The sequence below is a fragment of the Magnolia sinica genome, chromosome 2, assembly GCF_029962835.1.
Source record: "Magnolia sinica isolate HGM2019 chromosome 2, MsV1, whole genome shotgun sequence".
NCBI lineage: Eukaryota > Viridiplantae > Streptophyta > Magnoliopsida > Magnoliales > Magnoliaceae > Magnolia > Magnolia sinica.
The window spans coordinates 69,162,628-69,186,214 of NC_080574.1; the positions used below are offsets into that span (position 1 = coordinate 69,162,628).

A 23,587-nucleotide genomic window follows, 5' to 3' on the forward strand; every position below is an offset into this window, starting at 1 on the left:
CGTACCAAACAAACTTGTCAAATAACCCAATTGGCCTATCGTATGCTTAACTTGTATAGACATTATTGCTTGAATCTAAGGTACCACTTGCTAATGTAAAGCCCATTTCAACCATGGTACCGATTCGCTAAGACTCATGAGTCGGGCATGGTGGTTTGGGACACCGTGGTCGAGCTGTTGGCCTACGCTGGAGTGACGAGTCTCCCCGTAGTGACTAGTGAGCAACCCAAACTCGTGAGCCAGGCATGGTGGTATGAGACACTGTTTCGAGCTGTCGGCCTACACTGACGCAGCCTTATTGTGGTCCCAGCATGGGTTGGGTGTAGCCATCTGATTCAGGACCTTCGGGTGAGCCATCTGATTCGGACCCCTTCGAAAATAACACTCCAGTTGGTAGGGCATTGGTGGAGTGACCTCGAGTATAAACTCATAAACTTGCCTATCCATTGCTTTTAACTGGGAGTGATGACCCCGCAACTTGCCTATCGTATGTGATTAACTAGGATTGATGACCCTAGATGGATCATTTGTTTGGGTAAATGATATAAAGGAAGGTACCTTAGTTTTTCAAATCTCCTGTATGAATAAGCCTAATAAATTACTTAGCTAACATGATCATGCCCTGCATTGCATGTGCCTTTAGCGTTGGAGAGCACAGTGGGAGTAGCATGTGCAACCGTGAGATGGTATCGTTGAGGGAGTGCAGGCGAGGGTACGCATCATTACGCATATCATTCCTGCATTAACAAGAGTACTTAGGATATGATTGTTGTATTGCTTTATCATTACTGCTTAACTGAATTGATAACATGTTAACTTTTGCTTTATAGTACCACTGAGTTGGCCACTCATTCCCACCCTGGGATGGTGTTTTAAAACACCACTCAAACTCTGGTTTAGATGCAGGTGATGGCGAAATCTATACAGCGGATTTGGACTGCATAGGCGAGGAGGAAGGATTCTCCTACGTTCAGCTCTCAGATGGGTCTATGTAGACCCCGTGCTGATTCGAAGGGATTACAGGGACTTATGGATTAGTTGGACATTTACGCTTTGATATTTTGTAAAATTTGGAACCATACATGTACATATTTAGCCTAGTAACATACTTATACTCTGGAGGTTGTGAAACACTTATATACTTGATATATCTATCTCAGTCTTTCGCTTGCCTAATTACATTAACTCTGGGGTATGATATGTTGATTTAGTATAATCCCACTCATGTGTAACTCATTCATATAGACGACATCTGAACATCATCATCCATGTTCCATAGGTGATGCATCGGACCTCGGGAGTTGAGCTATGCTCGATCTTCGATTTTCGGGGTGTTATAGGTCACATCTGCATCTAGGTTGATCTCCAGGCTCGGCATACGAGGTATCCTCACTAATATTTTGCTTCAAACTTGGTGTAAGGAGTATCCTTACCTGGGCTAGGCCTCAGCCTAGGGGCTCAGCTCAGCATCGGCATACGGAGTATCCGTACTCTGGCTCGGCCTCATACCGTGCAGACCTGAGGGCGAGTATTGATAGATCACTAAGGTCGGAGTTCGCTGAATGGAGCTGAGGACGAGGATCAGAGCTCGGCTCAGCCATCCTTCTTCGGATGAGGACGAAGGTTCGGATCGGCTAATCAAGATTGTAGTTCTGAGTCGTGTTTCATTAGTGGGGAGCTTGTCTCAATTAGCCTACGGTCGTCACTTAGGGGTCAACTCATACTTGATGTGGAATCCTCCTCCCGAGGCCGGTTTGGGTAGCTCAGCTCGACTTCGATTATCCTTGTTCAAATTTCCCCATAACAAAATCCCAAGAAAGAGAAATTCAACCATTTGAATTGCCCATTTTTTTAAATTTCACCTGTTTTGACAGTTTCTTCATGAGAATCTGAAAGCATTTAGGAAGAGTGTAGTTTTATTGGCTTTTACTCGTATTTGAACAGTTTTTTGGTTTAAAACCATTCCTAAATAAGGAAAAATACCGTTCCTAAAAATTAAGAAGGATTTAGAATTGGGATGGAAATTGAAAATTTGCGACGATTGATTTTTTGCGACGCCCTATTTAGCCACGGTTGAAAACCATTCCTAAAGAGAGATTTTGGTGTCATGTTTAGCAGGAAATCCACGTCCCTATTACTACGAATGTCGATGGAAGTGGATTGCATGTTGTGCTCACGACAATAGTGGTGTGTTGCCGTCACCAAAGTTCTGTGAGTCCCACCATAACATATGCGTTATATTCGAACAGTCCATCCATTTGGCAAGACCATTTCAGGTCATAATCCAAAAAATTAGCCAGATCCAAATTTCAAGAGGCCACACCACAGAGAGCAGTGGGGACAATGATGCCCATGGTTGAAACCATCCTAGGCTGAACCATGATGTTTAATTTCCATCAAACCAGTTCATATATAATGTCACACAGAAGTGGACAACAAAATAAATCTCTACTTAATACAAAACTTTTGTGGCTCCCAGGGGTTAATCCCCACAATTTCTGTGTTGTGGTACACTTGAACTTTGGATCCACTTCATTTTACGTAAGTGCCTTAAACTAACCTCACCAAATGAATGGCCAGTGTAGATATAACATTTACATTATCATGGAGCCCACGAAACTTAGTGATCGCAACACCAGTCTCGGTGGTGCGTGTCACACCAGGCAATCATCTTCCGACGCAGACGGGAGAGCACTAGGCGTGGGCTAGGCCTCATGATCAATGGCAGTGTAGCCCTTACCATGGTCCCAACTTGATTTATGTATTATATCCATCAGTTTTGCAAGATCATTTTAGGGCATGAGCCCAAAAATGAAGAAGATTCAAATCTCAAGTGGACCATACAAGTGGAAACAGTGGTGATTGAATGCCTTATCATTAAAAACTTCTTACAGCCCAATATATTGCTTACGTAATGTTTATTTGCCATCCAGCTTGTTGATAGGGTAACAATGAACCTAGGGAAAAAAATAAATATCAGCTTGATATATCCCTAGTAGCCAATACATCTCGTGGTAACAAAAATGTGACCCATCGGTCCTAAGCAATGTCTTTCACAAAGTGACCCTCCGAAATGCCATGATGGACACCACTCACAGAGATGTAAAAGTTTATGTGTTGTCAGAAGTCTTCAAGTCCGCTGCTCGATTGGTCAACCAGCCTGCTCAACCAGTCGAGGGTCCACTCGACCGGTCGAGGCCCGCTCGACTCAAAATCCAGCGAGCTTGTTTTTTGTGTGTCTGTGATGCTCGACCAGTCAAGGGTCAGGCTCGACCGGTCGAGTGGGTTGCTTGACCAGTCGAGGCCCTCCTTTGACTAGTCGAGGTTACGCAAATCTTGCGTGGACTATCTAAATTTGAGGCGGTTTCCGGACTTTTCCAAAGAAGGTGCGTAAGTGGAGTTTCCTAAACTATAAATAGGGATCCCTAGGGCTATTCTAAGGTATTCTAAAGCTTTCTAAAAGTTTTCTGAGGGTTCCTAAAGGGTTCTAGGGTTATCAAAGGGTGTAGCAAGGGTGAGATTCGAGATTGTTCGAATCGAGTAAGACCTCTCTCTTGTAATTTCTTTTCATAGTGGATTTCTGTCACTTTGTGCCGTGGTTTTTTCCCGCAAGGGTTTTCCACATTAAAACTTTGTATTCTCTTGTGATTGCTTGTTGCTCTTGGATTGTTATCCTCGATATAGATCCATGTGATTCCACGGCTCAAATCCCCAACAAGTGGTATCAGAGAAATCGTTGGGGCACAGATCTGAATCTGCAAGATTAGTAATAATGGGAAACAACAAGTTTGATATTGAGAAGTACTCAGGCAAAAAAAAAAATTGAGTTATGAAAGGTTAAGATGATTAGCCTGTTAACCAAGCAAGGTGAGATTAAGGCTCTTAAGAAGCGAAAATCTACCATGAAAGATGATGAATAGGAAAACCTTAATAGTAATGCTTTAACCTCTATCCATTTATATCTCACGGATGACGTTCTCTATAATATTTTGAGGGAGAAAACTACGACTAGTTTGTGGGCGAAGTTAGAGAACATCTATACAAAGAAGTTCTCTGAAAATCGCCTACACTTGAAGCTACAGTGTTATACCTTCAAGATGGCAAAGGGTGGAGATCTAGAAGCCCATATCAGCAACTTTAATAAATTGATGTGCAAATTGTTGGATATGGAAGAAGTGGTCAAAGATGAAGAACAGGCATGTATATTGTTGAATTCTCTTCCTACATCATATGAGTCTTTCAAGGACATGATGTGCACCATGAATAAAACCCTAAGTGTTGACACTGTTATCTTAGCCCTTCAAGGGAAGGCTATGAGAAAACTAAATGGCGATATGGGGGCATCTTCCGATGCACTGATTACGAGGGGTAGAGATTCTGAGCGAGGTACAGGATCTTCAAGACCTAGATCCAAATCCAAGGGCAAGGGTAAAGGAAAATTAAAGTGTTGAAATTGTGGGTTGTCTAGACACATGAAGAAGGATTGTAGAAATTCTAAAACGAAGAAAGAAAATTCAGCGGCTTCTTCTAAGGAGGCCAATGTGGTCACATCTGATGAAGAATCAAGTGGTGGTGAGGTTCTGTCTGTTTCCAAGATTGGTCACTTACACGACAATCATAAAGACGAGTAAATACTTGACACAGGAACATCTTATCACATGACTCCTCATCAGAGTTGATTTACCAGTTAGAAGGAATGTGATGGTGGACAGATTTTTATGGGCAATGACAATGCCTGTAAGGTTGTGGCTATTGGTATGGTGAGCATCAAGATGTTTGATGGGATGGAGCATACCTTGACTAACGTCAGGCATGTTCCTAATATGAAGAAAAGTCTGATTTCTCTTGGTGCACTTGAGGCTATAGGGTGTAAGTTCACCGGTATTGATGGTGTCCTTAAAGTTTCAAAAGGGGCACTCACGGTTATGAGAGCGCAGAGGCACGTAAACATTTACAGGTTGATTGGGAGCACTTCAGCAGGTGGACCAGTAGCAGCTCTTGCAAACTTCACGTTTCTACATATGTGGCATGCTTGTCCGGGCCACATGAGCGAGCAGGGCATAAAGGTACTTTCTGATCAATGTTTGATTCCAGCTTTTAAAAATTCTGATTTAGATATATGCGAACATTGTATATATGGTAAACAATCTAGATTATCTTTTAAATATGAAAAACATGTTTATAAGGGAGTATTTGATTATGTGCACTCTAACATATGAGGGTCATCACCAGAAGTTTCCATTGGGGGGGTCGTCATGGTTTATTTCATTCATTGACGACTACTCCAGGAAAGTTTGAGTTTACTTCATTAAACATAAATCCGAAGTTTTCACCATATTCAAACAATGGAAGGCAATGGTGGAAAAATAGTCAGGGTAAAAAATAAAGTTTTTAAGGACTAACAATGGTGGAGAATTTACTTCCACTGAGTTTAATGAGTATTGCAAGGATGAAGGGATCATTAGGCACAACACAGTGCACCACAAGCCCGAGCAAAACGATGTGGCTGAGCGAATGAATCGGACTCTCCTGGAGAGGGCTAGATGCATGTTAAGTAATGCCCATTAGGCAAGGACCTATGGACAGAGGCCGTTAACATGGCTTGTTATTTGGTGAACCGATCTCCTTCAATGGCATTGAATGTAAAATCTCAGAGGAAATATAGAGTGGTCAGAAAATCGACTACTTAGATCTAGCATATTTGGTTGTGAAGCTTACTCTCATGTACTGTCAGTTGAGAGAGATAAGCTAGACCAGAAAGCCAAAAAGGTACATCTTTGTTGACTATGGCATTGGTGTGAAATGTTACAGATTATTTTAAAAGATCACACGCAAGGTCATCACTAGTCATGACGTCAGATTTAATGAAATCACTCTATTCCACAAGAATGATCAAAAGGAGCAAAAGGAACCAGAAAGGTTGATCATAGACGTCCAGATTGACTCAGATGAGACTCAGGCAGAGACAGATGCACAAACAGAGGTATAAGATCAGGTAGAGCAGCCACTTGTGAGGAGAAATCCACCTCGTGATCACAGGTTACCAGTAAGATACATGGACGACTCTAATATTGCATATTCCTTCAGTACAGATGAGGGGGAGCCGTCTACTATTCAGGAGGCTCTTATGAGCCTGATGTAGAAAAGCGGAAGGTGGCTATGGATGATGAGATGGACTCGTTGAACAAAAATCACACATGGGAGCTAATGGAGCTTCTAGTGGGCCGAAAAGCGATCAATTGCAAGTGGTAATTCAAAAGGAAACAGGATAGATAAAAGCAAGGTTGGTAGTGAAGGGTTAAGCTCAGAGAGAAGGAATCGACTTCACAGAGATATTCGTGCCGGTGGTTAAGTAAGTGTCTATCAGATTCATGTTAGCATTGGTTGCCCAATACGATCTCGAGCTAGAATAGATGTATGTTAAAACTGCATTCTTGCACGGAGAATTGGAAGAGCAAATCTACATGAAACAACAAGAGGGCTATAAAGTTAAAGGGGTAGAGAAAAATGTTTGCAGGTTATTGAGGTCATTGTATGGCCTAAAACAGTTGTCTATGCAGTGGTATAAAAAATTTGATTCTTTCATGGTGAGTCAGAAATTTACTCGGAGTGAATACGATCACTTTGTCCATTACAAGACACTGAGTTATGAAAAAATCATCATTTTAGTATTATATGTTAATGATATGTTGATCGCCTTTCATGATATATCTGAAATCAACGTACTGAAGACTCAATTATCAGGGACATTCATGATGAAAGATCTGAGGGCTACAAAGAGGGTTCTCGGCATAGATATTCATAGAGACAGGAAGAAGAGCAAACTTTGGCTATCATAGGCAGAATACTTTGAAAAGATATTGATTAAGTATGGGATGGACCAGGCAAAGCCGGTGAGCGTTTCCCACGCGGCTCACTTCAAGCTTTCCTTAGAATAATGTCATAAATCCAATGAGGAAAAGCAAGCTATGTCTCATGTGCCTTATTCGAATGTGGTTGGCAGTTTAATGTATGTCATAGTCTGTATGAGACCAGATATTTCACTGGAAGTCGGTGTTGTGAGCAGATACATGTCAAACCCCGATAAGCAACATTGGGAAGCTGTGAAATGACTACTTCGATACATTCGAGGTATAAAAGAATACGTCTTAACGTTTGAAAAGACGGGAACAAAGTTGGTAGGGTATGTGGATTCCGACTACACAGGTAGTATAGATTCCAGGAAGTCTATTTCAAGATACACGTTTGTATTAGCAGGTGGAGCAATCAGTTAGATGTCGAAGCTTCAGTCCGTGATGGCTCTTTCCATGACCGAAGCAGAATATATGGCAGTGACGGAAGCGTTTAAAGAAGGTGTTTGGCTCCGGGCATGATAAATCAGTTGGGACTTCAGTAGGAGGCCGTGCCGGTTAACTGTGATAGCGAGAACACTATTAATTTGGCTAAAAATTTTATTTATCACTCACGTACTAAATACATTGATATTCGTCACCACTTTATCCGATAGGTGCTTGAGGAAGGAGGCATAACACTGGAAAAGATTCATACCAGCATGAATCTAGCAGACATGCTCATCAAGGTCATTCCTACAGAGAAGTTCAAGTTCTGTGCAACTTCTCTGGGCTTGGCGATGACGTAAAAGAAGGACGAAATGTGCACGAGAAGCGTTGATTAAAGTTATGATGCGATGCAGAGATAAGAGAAGAGGTCAAGCAGCTACACGGTTGAAGATTGAAGACTTGGTGGAGATTTTTGTCAGAAGTGTTCAAGTCCGCTGCTCAACTGGTCGAGTAGCCCGCTGAACCAGTTGAGGGTCCACTCGACTAGTCGAGGCCTGTTTGACTCAAAATCCAGTGAGCATGTTTTTTGGGTGTCCATGATGCTCGACCAGTCGAGGCCCTCCTTCAACTAGTCGAGGTTACACAAATCCTACGCGGACTACATAAATTTGAGGCGATTTCTGGACTTTTCCAAAGAAGGTGCGTAAGTGGAGTTTCCTAAACTATAAATAGCAGTCCCTAGGGCTATTTTAAGGTATTCTAAAGCTTTCTAAAAGTTTTTCAAGGGTTCCTAAAGGGTTCTTGGGTTATCAAAGGGTGTAGCAAGGGTGAGATTCGAGATTGTTCGAATCGGGTAAGTCCTCTCTTGTAATTTCTTTTCATAGTGGATTTCTGTCGCTTTGTGTCGTGGTTTTTTCCCGCAAGGGTTTTCCACGTTAAAACTTTGTGTTCTCTTGTGATTGCTTGTTGCTCTTGAATTGTTATCGTAGATATAGATCTATGTGATTTTGCAACTCAAATCCCCAACATTATGTTCCAACGAATCACAAATAGATACTTATTAATGGTCAACCACCACTGACTCCTATGGTATGGTCCACCTGAGAATTGGATCTGCTTCAATTTCGAGCTCATATTCTAGATTTGGATCTGCTTAGGTTTTGGGGTCAGGTCCTAAAATAATATGGCAAAACTGATGGACTGCATGGATATACAAAAGCCAAGCACTGCAACTTCGTAGACGTCACCAATTTTGTGGGGTCCACCATAATGTATGTGTTAGATCCACACCATCCATTCATTTTGAGAAATCATTTTAAGTCATAAGTTTCAAAATTATGCAGATCTAGAGCTCAAATGGACCTCACCACATGAAGCACTGGTGACAGTAACACACCTTTTTAACCTTCCTGGAAATCTATGTGATGTTTATTTGCAATCCAACCTGTTGATAAGGTCACCCAAACCTGGATGATAGCAAAAAACACAATTATCAGCTTTATATAAAACTTTATGGCCTTCAAGAAATTTAAATGGAAAGCGTTCAATCAATCGCCAATGCTTTCTTTGGTGTGGCCCAATTGAACTTTGGATCTGTCTAATTTTTTGGGATGATGCCCTAACATGATATCTCCAAATTGATGGACAGTTTGGATCTCTCCAAATGGATGGATGGTTTAGATGTAATGCATACATCATGGTGGGGCCCACATAACTTGGTGAGGGCAACACACCACCAATGTCATGTGCAGAGCACGCAATCCACTTCCATCCCAGTCCACAGTAGTAGGGACGTGGATTTCCTGCAAAAGCCTTCCCCATGAAGTTTTTGTTGCTGACAAGGAGGTATGGCCCCATTAAACCATCTTTCGATGATATTTTAGGACATATGGCAATAAATTAGGTGGATCTATAACTCAAGTGGGCCACACATGCAAGATGAAAAACTGAGATAATAAATGCTACCATTGGAACCTTTTTGAGCTTCACCTTAATATTTATATGCCATCCAAATAGTTTATAAGGCCATTCTCATTGGGATGAACTGAAAACATTGGAAACTTAGCCTGATATAAAACAAATATTTCAACAGTAGTCATTCAATCCCCATTATTTTCTCTCATGTGGCTTACTTGAGTTTTAGATTTGCCTTATTTTTGGTCGCATGTCCTAAAATGAGCTCTCAAAGTGGATGGACAGGATGGATTTCTCATGAACATTATGGAGACCCCACCTTACTAGGAAAATCGTGTCCAAGTGCATGCCTGTATTTTTTTTAATCTTAAACACATACACCTAAAAAGAGTTTCAGGTGTAATCAGTTCATATGCTATTCAGTTTAGCTTTTAAGTAGTAATCTGTTTACAGGTAAACAGAGTGTGTTTGGCTTACCTGAAAAGTGTTTACAATGAATAATACCAGAAAGCTAGGGCACTGAACCTTCCAAAATATGCAAAAATCAGGTAGGAAAAACTTAATTTTTTTTAGGGCCTTAAGAGGGAACTGAAGCATGCACACACTAAATGTATTGGATGTCTTCCACCCATTATGCGGGCTCCAAATGTAATATAGAAGTTTTTAAAGGTGGATGTCCCATCCTTCCCTCATGTGGTCCATTTAATAATGGACAAGCTGTTTTTTTAAGGCCATAGAAGAGTATCAAGGGAAATATATGATAGATAGATTGGATGTACCATACACATTATGGTGGGCCCCGCATATCACGGTGCTCTAATGTTAGTCACACGATGGATTAATACGAACTACATCCTGGATTTTTGTGTTGCTACAATGAAAAACTTTGAGAAATTAATAGAACACGAAGTCAAAATGGAAGAGCAATTAGGTGATCCATTGAAAAGGAAGGAAAACTCCATTCATCTTTGACCGCATTGGCATGATTTCACACTGTTCAAAATCGTATGGCCCACCTAATTTTTTGAATATGGCTAATTTCTGACCGTTTTTCCGTTGGGATGCAACATGGATGGGTACATAGCCAAGAATGCTGTGAAATTCGATAGGCATTGGCTAGCGTGTAAGCAACAAAACCCAGCCTACGGGTGTAAATTGGCTCAGATTTCTACGGGTCTCCTATTCAAAATTCAGGTGACATTGCACTTGCACTTTTAATCCCTCGACAGGGTCCCACAATCGAAATCGGCCTTCTCTAGGTAAATCCCAGCCATCAATCCAGCAAAGCACTTATCCCTCAGGAAGCTCATCACCACGCCATTGCTCTGCTGTATCCAACCCAATACATAAGAAGTAGTTATGAGATCAAAGACTCTCCATCTCCTCTCCTTGGCATACTTATCCAACCCCCTCCTTATCCAACCACATTCATCTTCTTCTTCAGTAGATTTTCCCAACAAGGCCTCCCCAATGCACCTTGCCAGAGTAACCCCGTCTTCCAATGCTGAGCACCCTCCCTGGCCAAGATCTGGAGTCATTGGATGAAAGGAGTCACCAGCCACGCAGACATTGTTCTTGCATATATTCCCCCACAAAACATCCCATGGAAACCTGACTCTCAACGGAGAGGAAATGATAGTATCCTGTTTGCAGTTTTCCACAATGTCCAATACTAGTTCAGCAACTTTCTGAAGCATGCTCAACACGTACTCCTTCATCTTGGCTGGGTTTTCTTCCACATCTTTAACTATCAAAGAAGAAACGCATCAAAATTTTCAAAATTTTTCAAAGATGGTGAAAATGCAATGGCACCAAGAGTACATGTACGTGCAAGGCGAAATCAAGAATCTGGGTATTGAGAGATTTACGTTGGGGCGACGAATTGTAAGTGAAAAACCAGTAGATGGTCCTTTCGTCACAAGGCATGAAACCAAACCGGAAGCCATTTCCAATGTACATCAACAACTCAGGCTTGAAGCCGTGGCCTTCTGGGAACTCTGTAAAGCCCCTTGTGGCCGAACGCCCTGTGTAGGCGGGTTTCTGGAGACCCAGCCATTTGGCCACCACTGAGTTGACTCCATCACTCCCTATCAAGATCTGAAAGTCAAGGACATGGAAATGAGTTTATCAAGATCTGAAAGTTAAGGATATGGAAATGAGTTATGTTTTGTTCCATGTAACTTCCACATAGAAGAACACTACTAGAACTAGCTAAGCCACTTTTAAATGAAGATGGGTTGCAGCTTTTTTAAAAGATGGGTGTGTTTGGATATGTTATCGAGTTGAATTGTAATTTTCATTCAAAGTGGAGAAACCCTAATTACAATATCCGTGGGATTCTTATTTGAGGGTATGGCCTATTGCAACTATGACTTCCTCATTATGAATTCTAGAACAAATCATTTGATTTTTGTCATTTCCTCTTTCTCCAACTCGTTTCCAATTAGATTCACTTGTGCATCCAAACGTGGCCTCAGACATTTACCTACCATTCAGAAGGGAAAGATAGAACCTTAGAAAAAAGAAAGATGTAAATGATAAGCACACTCCTGTTCTTTTTCTTTCTTTTTTTTTTGCTTCGGTTGATACGCAGGCACTTAGAAATTCTAAACATGGCTCATGTTAAGTCAATTTGAACTGCCCACATTGCAGACCTAGTGTAGATTGGTTGAATGATCAGGACCTTTGATTAATGGGTGTTTTTCCAAATTGGAAAATGATTCATATAACCGTCCCTAATTAGTTGGGATAAGGGTTAGACGATGATGCTTTTTGAATTTAAAAAGTTAGAATCTTTTATCACAACTGTTCATTAAATGTTCTCCAATCACCTATTTTGGAATCAGATCAGTGCAATTTAGGAACCAAGTGCATTGAAAATTAGGGCATTTGGACAATTATACTATATATCTCCATGTTATTTAAATGTTCTCCAATCACCCATTTTGGAATCAGATCAGTGTAATTTAGGAACTAAGTGCATTGAAAATTAGGGCATTTGGACAATTATACTATATATCTCCATGTTATTTATTAATTCACTTGTATATCCGGCTATGTATGGTAGTTAATTGTTCAGTTTCTTTTCGAAGCAGAATAAGATATCCTGCAGCAACTGTAAAGGCCCTTCCCATGGCTTTGGTGGCTGGCAAGCTCTCAATTTTCGGTTTATTGGCTTTCCTCTCTCGTCATCTACCGATTGTTCTTATACTGTGGTTCTATTTATTCCTCTAATTTGGTTAGGCTGCGGCACTATTCCTTTCCGTTTTTTCCATCTTTTTTGTGCTTATAGGATAGGTGAGGCCCAATCTTTTCGTTGTGCTCACCGCTATATATATAATGAACAGTTGGAAAATAATTTTCTCGCTGGACTTTGAGTCGAGCACCACTCGACCGGTCGAGCACCACCCTCGACCGGTCGAGCAGCCCACTCAACCGGTCGAGCACCTCGGAGTCCCAAACCAATTTGCTCACTAGACTATGAGTCGAGCACCACTTGACTGGTCGAGCACCACCCTCGACCGGTCGAGCACCTTGGTAAAACACATCCAATTTACACCATGCTGCCTAATCTCTCCTCTGAACTGAGGAGAAAAACCCCATCAGAGTGTGTGCATGGTTTTCTTCTCAGTAAAATTACTCATGGAAGGTTCATCAATTGTGAACTTCATTTTGCAAAGAAAAGACAATGAAAATATATGTAGAATAAGCATTGGCCAAAAAAAAAAAACTCTACTCCAACAGCTAGTTGTTGATGTCTTAAATTTGTGAGCAATGGGTCTGTTGATGCCATCGAACAGATGTCGATACCATCAACGCAAGTGCTCAATGCCATCAGAAAATTTTAGAAAATCCATATTGGTTGCCAGAACGTTTTGGTGTTGCTACTCGATGTCAATGAAGTAAGTTTGATACCATCAAGGTTTTCAATGAGTTTGTCTATGCCATCGAAGTCCCATCGAGCACACATGTAGAGTTGCTGGTTGCCAGAACATTTTGGTGTTGCTACTCGATGTCAATGAAGTAAGTTTGATACCATCAAGGTTTTCAATGAGTTTGTCTATGCCATCGAAGTCCCATCGAGCACACATGTAGAGTTGCATAAGTGCAGGATTTGTTTCCAATTCCGGTTGTCATACTTTATATATCAAGTATAATCAAGATTTGGAAATAAAGAAGAGCTCTAGGGTTTCTAATTTGTTCCTAAGGGTTTCAAGGGCATAGCTTGGGCTTATGAAGTGGATTCGAGGCTTGTTTGAATCAGTAACACTATCTCTTATAATTTCTGCTTTCATAGTGCATACCCATCGCTTTGTACCCTAGTTTTTTCCTGATTGAATTTTTCCATGTAAAATTTGGATTGTTTGTATTTGGGCTTGATTGTATGATTATGAGTAGTTTGCTTGATTCATTTTTGTGTGCCTCCACAGTTTCCCAATAATACTGGAAGCAAATGTTACCTAGAATGCTTGGATGTAAAGTGTCTGCATGTGGCTTTTCAAGTCCCCTACCAAACCATAAGGATCAACCCTGGACAGGTGATGGAAACCATTGCAGCCAAAGTACATGGGAGTTGAGGAATTTTAGTTAGGGAACACCAATAATAAATGCACTATGCTGGCCAACACTAACATTGAGAGACAAAATCTAGGAGAGTGAATGGGATCAGATATCCCTGTGATCCCAACTGTATAATGATGAATGGTATACATTATGGCGATCCACCCATGCAGTGTTGTAGATTATGCATAAATATTACCGCCGCATAGGCTTGTTATCATTTAACAGCACTTGTGCAAATTCTTACTTCCTGCATATCAAGTGTCAGGCTGACAAATTATCAATGTTTCTCTTTCAAGAAAAAGGCTTGATTTGTCTTCTATCCATATGTGGAAAATGATCATATGCCTAGTTACCATGCAGCAGAGCAGTGTAGCCCCATCGTGCTACAATGCAATCTAAGGTACGTCTTCTCATGTTATGCATAGGCCCCAAAACTCATACCAATCCATTAACTCACGTGTGTGAGATCCAGGTAACCCTCTCAGGGGCCTCGATAGAAAACATGCCCACACGCAAAAGTTAAGCTGGTGAACTTATGAGGTTTGCGACATGTACCTTGGTTTTAAGGATGGAGCCATCTGCCAAATGCACCAACTTTTCCTCTCCCATCAGCTCAATAGAAACCACCTTGGAGCCGAACCTAATGGTGCCGTGAGGAAGCTCCCTTTCAAGCACTTCAAGCAACAAATCCCTCCTCACACAACGTATTTCATGATCTCCTCTGTACCATATCCATCCACAAAACGACATTAATATAGGAATTCTCATTCACTCTTTCTCTATTTACTTCCTACATTATCATACTCACCGTTTCCCCCTTGTTATGAACGATATTCGTGAGGTAGTAACTCCAGTAGCAATGGAAGCACCAACCGACCTGCACAAATGAATCTCTCAGCATTTCCCAGATTCCTTCATCTTACAAGTGAATCAAATTGCCAACATTTTCCTTTTATTTTATTTTTGAAGCAATGATAATTTTACTACAGAAAGGCCAAAGCCCAAAGAGTTACAAAAAGCAAAAAGGAGCAAAAGAAAAAGTAATTTACAAATTCTCCCAATTATTAGAAACCGGTGTAAGTTCTTGTAGTAGAATTGCCAATGGGACCTTGCTGTGCATTGGATATGGAGATCTAAGAAGTAGAAGGCTTACTTATCTGTGATGTCATTGCTACAGATAAGGATGCAAAGGTTTTCCTTTCCTTTACACTCTTTAGAGAAGGCGGGATGGGGCTGTAACTTGTGTCGATGGTGTTGGATTGGGGACCCAGCCCTATTAATATAGATTAGAGGGGTGAGGACTTTGAAACCCATCAAAACTCCTCTCCCCAAGGCTCTGCATGAATTGGTAATCCTAGTTCCTCTAAAATATTATGTACATATCACAGTTGTAGCACTCCACCCCTTACTTGAATTTTTGGATGTATCACAACTTAGTGAGGCCCACTAGTGCACCCGATCACAATATCTATCCTTTAGGTTAATCTAGACAGTTGATCAATAAGGCTCACCTTCACATTGATCAATGTCAATGATTAATCTTTTGAAAATATTTTGAAAAATTATTTTAATTTTGAGAAAACATCCAAATGGTTAGCCAATTTGATCGTTAAATAATACAAGTAATGCTATTACAATTTGGTCCAATGCTAGTATCGGATCGCGACAACCATCACACCATTTAATCTAAGCGAAGTGAGACTAAGCACAGTCACAAATACTATTAGCCTTGACGACATAGATTTGGACTAGAAAATATGGTATAAGGATTACACACATAATGTAATGATGTGTGTCTATACTTAAGAGGTCGTAAAACTTTGAAATGTCTCCAATGAGACACAACTATAATTCTACTTACTCAAAATTAGATTGCGCATACTTAGAGAGAAGCAGTAATAAACTTTATATCAAAATTATCATAACTTTATCAAATGAGATATCTTGAATGTCTATAAAAATAAAATATGTTCAACTCCCACTAACTGAAAACATCTGTAGGATCAATGACTCTCATGGATGTTACATGCTCTTGAAATGTTGTGATAGGGAGCCCTTTAGTGAGCGGATTTGCAACAATCTGCTTAGTGCCCATAAACTCCACAGACACTTAACAATTTTGAACTCTTTCCTTTACAAAAAAATACTTTATGTCAATATGCCTTGACCTTTATAAATGCTTCTTGTTGCTACAAAAGGAAATCGTAGCTGAATTATCGAAAATTATCACAAAATATTTTCAATGGTTTTAGAATATGCTCCAATACCTGCAAACCTAAGAAGAAACGTTGTAACCACAATACCTGATTAGATGCCTCATAATAAGCAATGAATTCAGCTTCTATGGCGGATGAGGCTGTGGTTAACTGTTTCACGCTTTTCCAAGATAGTCCTACCAACAATTATGAAGATGTAGCCTGAAGTGGACTTCGTAGCATTAACATAGCCAGCATAATCTACATCTGAGTATCCAACTAACTCCAAATAGTCAGATCTTCTGTATGTGAGTCCGAAATCCTTTATCCATTACAAGTAGTGTAATACTTTCTTTGCAGCTATCCAATGTTGCATTCCTAGATTAAATAGAAACCTCCCCAACATTCCAATAGAAAAGGCAATATCTGATCGCGTGTAAACTTGAGTATACATGATGCTCCCTACTAGTGATGCGTATGAAAAATCTTTCATTTGATTCTTTTCCAAATCATTTTTAGGACATTGGAATAAGCCACATTTGTCACCCTTTACAATGGGCAACTGTCTAGGAGAACAATTTTGAATGTCATACCTTTCCAATACCTTAGTAATATAGGATCTCTGTGATAGGCAGAGCAATCCATGTGATCTGTCACGACAAATCTCAATGCTGATGATATAACAGGCGTCACCAAAGTCCTACATTTTAAATCTTTAAGATAAGAATTTCTTGATACCACTTAACATCTTGATGTCACTGCTCTCTAATAGAATGTCATTAACATGCAAAATCATCATAGCGAACTTACTCCCACTGATTTTAATGTAGATACTTCATGAAACTTTAAGTACTACTATTGTGATATCTATTTCAACCCAAGATGGATTTTCTCAGTTTACAAACTAAATGTTCTGAGACATAGGCTATAAAACCTTCAGGTTGTAATATGTTTATGTTCTCATTCTGATCCCCATTGAGAAACGATGTCTTTACATCCATCTGATATAATTCCAAATCCATATGAGCTACAAGAGTCATTATGATCTTGAATGAGTCTTTCTTAGATACAAGTGAGAAAGTCTCGTTAAAACTCAATGCCCTTCACGTTAGTTAAAACCATTGGCAACAAGTCTATCTTTATATCTTTCGACATTACCCTTAGAGTCCTACTTGGTTTTAAATATTCATTTACAACCAATAAGCTTTATTCTTGAGAGTAACTCAACAAGATCACACACTTTACTGTCCCTCATAGATTTCAACTCATCCTTCATGTCATTAATCCAATGAGAAGGATCAACACTCTATTTGATTTGTGTAAAGGATTGAGGATCCTTTTCCACCCCTATGTCAAACTCGTGCTCTTGTAAATATATGATGTAATTGTCTTGATTTACATGCCTTTTTTCTCTTTCAGATCTTCTCAATGGCTCGCCCTCTTGGGTGTGATTTTGATTTCCCTCATCAGTGGGTTGTACAGGAGGTTTAACATGGTATTCCGCAGCAATTACAGGCTCGACTGTGGCATTCATATCCACGTGATCTGGAGTGACTGTGACTAGAGTTACAATCATTTCTTCCTCAAATACAGAGTTTCTAATGTTCGTGCTCCCACTGTTTTCAGTGTCCTCAATGAATCTGGCATTCTCAGTCTCAACAATCCTGATAGAGTGGGAAGGATAGTAGAATCAATAGCCCTTTAACCTTTACGGGTATCCAATAAAGAAACAATTTATGGTTCTTGGATCGAGCTTTCTTTCATATGGGTTATAAACTTTAGCCTCAGCAGGACATCCCCAAACATGTAAATATCGGAGAGTTGACTTTCTCCCATTCCACAACTCAAAAGGAGTTTTTCTTAAATCCTTGCTAGGGACCCGTTAAGAATATATGTAGTTTTGATCGCATCAGTCCACAAAGATTCTGACAATGTCAAACTACTTATCATGCTTTGCACCATCCATAAGGGTGCGATTGCTCCTTTTAGCCACATCATTCTGTTATGGAGTCTTAGGCATGGTGTATTGGGCAACAATGCCACAATCTTATAAGTATCTAGCGAATGGCCCGGGATTGTGACCTGATTCATCATATCCAGCATAGTATTCGCACCACGGTCAAATCTGACCACTTTAATCTTCTTATCAAGTTGATTTTCAACCTCGGTCTTATAGATTCTAAAAGTATTCAGGGCATCTGATTGTTCACTAATAAGATATACGTTCCCGAAATTAGAGTAGTCATCTATAAAGGTGATTAAATATTTGTGTCCACTCTAGGATGTTGTAGGGAATGGTCCAAAAATGTTCATATTTATGACCTCTAAGAGTTCCACACTCCTTGTTGCACTTTTCTTTATAGTTCTAGTCTGTTTTCCTTTAATGCAATCAATGCACACTTTATAGTCGGAGAAGTCTGGAGAATGAAGAATTCCTTCTCGCACAAGCCTGTCCAATCTCTCACAAGAGATATGGCACAACCACCTATGCCACAACATGGAGGAATTCTCATAGTCTAGTTTTTGTTTAGATCTTATTTTATTTCCATGCAAGCCATTGATATTATAAGCATGTGAGGCATTTAAGTCTAACTGGTATAGGTTGTTCACCACAAAGCGGGTGCCAACTTTAATTGAATTAAAGTAAATATTTAATCATTTATTCCCAAACTGAAATGAATATCCCAATTTATCCAAATGAGAAATAGACACTAAATTATGCCTTATAGAAGGTACACAAAATGTATCTACTAAATCTAATAAATAACCTGACTCCAACCTAAACCTATAGACTCTAATTACCTCTACGTCGACTTTAACACCATTGTCTACGTATACTGAGCGCTCTACATTAGTTGGTGGCCTAATGTTTAGGAAGTCTTGCACAAAAGTATATATGTGAATAGTAGTTCCTAAATCTATCCACTAAGAATCTACCGACACATCGATTAGATTTGATTTAAAACATACTAGACCAGAATCATTACCCTTTCTTACAAGCCATTGCTTATATTTCATGCAGTCTTTCTTTTAATGACCCAGCTTCTTACAAAGAAGAAATTATTACCTTTAGCCCGCTTGCGGCTCGATACATTCCCAGGTGGATTTTCATAATTTCCTATCAGAGGACCTGAGAACCCATTATTAGAACCTTGATTCCTTTTTCTTTTCCCTTTATGCTCGTATCCATGTCCATGCCCGCTCCATGAGGTCACCAAATTAACATTTTGTGCCTTGCCTATTAATTTGATCCTATCATCATCTTAAACACACTGAGAAATCAGTTCATCCAACGTCCATTTATCCTTTAAAGTATTATGGTTCACTAGGAATGTACCGTATTGAGGAGGTATGTTGTTCATGACCAGGTGAACTAATTGGTCATTTATAATATCTAGTCCTAAAGAGTGGATTTTATATACAACTTCAATCTATTATACAATGTATTTACAAATGTTTCATTTTTTGTCATAAGATGAGTGAGTTAATTTGTTTAGTAGAAAATTCACATTATCCTTATCCGATTTCTTAAATCGGTTTCCCATTTCGGTCAAGAAAATTCTGGCCTTACCTACATTAAGCATGGCACCCCTCATTGACTTAGAAATCAAATACGTTATGATTTTGAGGCACATATCATTAGATCCAGACCATGCCTCGTAACGGTCAACCTCTGACTTAGTAGAATTTTCAATTGGTCTTAGAGGTTCTGGTTTTACCAAGGCAAGATCTAATTGTAGGCAACCTAAGATGATTTCAATGGATTCCTTCCATTGGACATAAAATGATTAGTAGAACCAAATATCAGGTAAAACTTATCAATTCAATTGATTGGGGCCTTCACTAAACTATACAGGATGAAGATGGGCCGAACATCCGATCCTGGCGGGATTCGGTTACATCATCATTACTCCTCCTATAGGATGAAGTCATAACATGCTAGTGACCATCCTGTATAAGAAGCTAAGCAATGCCAATTACGTAAATATGAGATGCTCAACACTGCGGGTAGGACGAGTCTTTCAATTTCACATCATCAACATCATTTATTTCATTCCATTCATGTTCTTGCCAAAAGGTAATCGTCTTTGTTTTCATCACCATCCGCATGAAACGTGAACACAACTGCATGCAATCCTCTAAATCCCAGTATCACAAGTCTATATTCATAAAATCTTCATCAATTGAGATCACTATGGTGGCTAATACAACCAAATCTAACCTCGTGAATACAAACTTTGGATTGAGATTTTAATCATACCCTCAATGGATTAAATCTAAATTAGTCTGATATGACTCACAAGGTGGTTGGTATTGATCGTAGAAAATTGAGGAACCTTAAAGAGAAACCATCGACCTATATCAACCTCTAAACGATGGGTAATGGCCTCATAATTGGGCCGAATCGAGACTTAAAATGATCAAGTGATCATCAATGAACATTACAAGTCTACCCCTGACATTCACACGATGGACGATTAGTATTGAACCATTCAGATGGATGGTCAGATCCTTACATTAGTGTCCATAAGATGGATAGATCAGATCCAATTCTTAATATCCACTTGATGAAAGGTCGACATTATTTATTGTCCATCTAGTGAATGAGCCAAATTATGTACTCATTTTAAACTAAACAAATGACTCAGATGTTGGAAACGGATTCAAAATAGGGAGGGCTGGAACACAAAGTGTGCATTAAATATGCCCTAAGTTGGGCAAAAATGAAATGGGCCTAAAATAGGAGCTATCAATTACAATGCCTTAATTAGGCCCAACGTAATGATCAGGCCCACCTCAACTGAAAAGGATGAAAGAAGTGAGCCTTGGTCACGGGTCCAGATGTCGGATCCGACGTGAGTGATATTCGGGTCCACCAATCTGACTACAACAAAGCCCTAAAATAGGTTCGATAAAATCATCTTCCCGAAAATTGTAGCTGTCATTCCTGCTTCCAAAAAAATGGCCACCTCATTGTTGTCCCACTGTTGAAGATGTCATCGGACGTTGGTCGGTGATGAATCAATTGCTCTAGCCATGGGAAACCTTTGGCAGATGGCGTTGTGATCAATTGTCGCATATAAGGCGTAGCTTCCTCAAATTTTGGGTGAATGGGTCTTCCGATTTCAATGGCAACCATGATCGAAACACCCATTGCAGCCAAGATTGTGGTTTCTGCACATATCCAAAGAAGAAGCCCATTGAATCCAGCTCCAATGGTGGACTAAGATCAATCCCTCTCCTTTCTCATCTCCAACATCTCATCAGCATTGTTGCCTTCACCGATGACACAGGTAAGGGTGCGAAAAAAATCCTTTTAACTGAATTTGGGTATTGAAACCCTCAAAGCTGGTTATCATAATCCCTAACTGTCGATTTGGGGACGAAATCCCTAATTGGTTGATTTGGGAATCAAATCTCCTAATTCCCTGATTTGGGATTCAAATCCCTAATGTCCTAATTTGGGATTCGAATATGAAATCGTCAATTGCTCCTGATATGGGAATTTGAAAACCCTAATTGTCTGATTTACGGATTGGAATCTGAAATCCCCAATCTGTCTGGATTTGGGATTCCAATCTGAAATCCCTCTTTCCTTGATTTTGGGAATTCGAAATTCCCGACTGATCTAGATTTGGGGATCGAATTCAAAATCTCAATCATTGGATTTACTGCATTCAATCATCCATACCTGATGCACAGAGGATCTGATACCAACTGTAAGTTCTTGTAACGAAATTGCCAATAGGACCTTGTTGTGCATTGGATATGAAGATCTAAGAAGTAGATGGGTTACAAAGACGAGATGGGGCTGTAATTTCTATCGATCATGTTGGATTGGGGACCCAACCCTGTTAATATAGATTAGAGGAGTGAGGAGTTTGAAATGCATCAAAACTCCTCTCTCCAAAGCTCCACACGAACTGGTAATCATAGTTCCTCTAAAACATTGTGTGCATATCACAAGTGTAGCACTCCGCCCCTTACACGTATTTCTAGATGTATCACAACTTAGTGGGGCCCACTGGTGCACCCGATCATACTATCCAACCTTTAAGTTAATCTAGACTGTTGATCAATAAGACCCACCTTCTAGGATTCTTACAACTGGCCTTTGCTAAAGCCTTGGATTCGATCGTCCATTCCATGACATGTTCTTTAGCTAATTTACAAACCCTCAATCAGTCACTTTTTTCATTTCTAAAGCACCCAATTATTTCTTTTCAATCATATGAACCAGATCTCTGTCAAAAGACAGAAATATGAAACATTTAAGTCCAACTTAAAGCTACTCTAATTGCAAATCAGACTTTATCATTGCAATTCATTCTTATAGTGCATCCAACATGTAAAATCGTCCATACTAGAGTTGCACCAATTTAGCGAACAACTTGAATTATTGTTTCTTACCCCTGAAGCTGAACGTGTTGTTTCCTAAGTGAATCACCAACGCCAAGAGCATCTAATGCCTTCCAAGCATTGGTCCAGGTTGCGAAGGCAAACCCACTTGTTCTTAAGTTGTCCGATGACTCCAAAACCAAGCTTCTCAATCCCATCCTGCAATATAATGGACAGAAATCAAAAGCGCTATTATTTAAAAGAAATGAATGGTAAGCAGACTCGATCATATCACCATCAAGTACGAGGCAACACCCAAAGAAGATGATCTTAGGAAAACCTGTGAAGTCCTAACGATGTTGCAAGGCCTGCTATCCCTGCGCCCACGATGACAATATCTTCCACGAATTCCATTTCACAGCTCTGCTGTGTACGCTTGTGTGTGTGTGTGTGTGTGTGTGTGTGTGTGATGAATAGAGATGGAGGAAGATGGGTAGAAAAAGAGAAGGAATCATGAGGTAAGCAATGAAGTCATTTAAACTATAATAATGAGGCAGGCAATGACGAAGTCCTACGGCCGCCGCATTGAGACGACTAGTGTACAACAGGTATTTTAGCCACCCCATTGAGAGGACTACATGGTAATAAAAGTTCACGCTGTAATGCGTCACTGGATCATAATAGCCCGTTACGAAAAGCAGACCCAGGAACAGTACCTTCAAGGCTCTAGGACGTTATGCAGTGTAGCGTCTACAGGGGGACCAAATAAAAAAAAGGCCTCCAGTTTTTCCAAGTAAAGCAAAAATGCAAAATAATAATAATAATAATAATAATAATAATAATAATAATGTATAAGCATAAAGATGCATCCTATCAACTTTTCTTCTTATCTGCAGCGTGCCAGCGTCCCTTGTCGTTTTTGCTCCCTCTTGGAAAGGGCAGCGGATAAGGTGCGGCCGTTACCGTGGGCCCACATTGATGTAAGTACTCTATATCCCCGTTGTCCATCCGTTATGCGAGATCATTATGGGCTTATTTGGTTTGATTTAATTATATGTATTTTCATGTGATTTTTCTTAAATCAGCATTAAATGTATACAACAAAAAACATCACACCGCGTTTGAAAGTGAAGAGGAGTTGCGCCGGATGTGATTCATATTTCAAAGCCAAACCTTAGTGGACCCACCATGATATGTGTTATATCCACTCCAACCATTCATTAGTACAGATCATTTTATAGAATAGGCCCAAAAATGAAGCATATTCAAAGATCAAGTGAACCACACTATATAAAA

The 23,587-nt window shown here is 39.9% G+C and overlaps 1 protein-coding gene across 2 annotated transcripts; it reads right to left on the bottom strand.

Annotated features, from left to right (window-relative positions):
* Positions 1–10,133: 10,133 nt before the first annotated feature.
* LOC131237179 (monooxygenase 2-like) lies at positions 10,134–22,738 on the bottom strand. Of its 2 annotated transcripts, none has more exons than XM_058234848.1 (6): positions 22,632–22,738; positions 22,364–22,510; positions 14,566–14,634; positions 14,313–14,478; positions 11,063–11,291; positions 10,134–10,941 (listed from the first exon to the last, which is right to left on the bottom strand). In XM_058234848.1, exons 1-6 carry the CDS (start codon positions 22,703–22,705, stop codon positions 10,409–10,411), a joined length of 1,218 nt encoding a protein of 405 aa, XP_058090831.1. In that variant the 5' UTR covers positions 22,706–22,738; the 3' UTR covers positions 10,134–10,408. The 2 variants fall into 2 exon arrangements, with proteins under 2 accessions (XP_058090831.1, XP_058090832.1); XM_058234849.1 differs by having other exon boundaries at positions 22,587–22,724.
* Between the last annotated feature and the right edge of the window lie 849 nt (positions 22,739–23,587).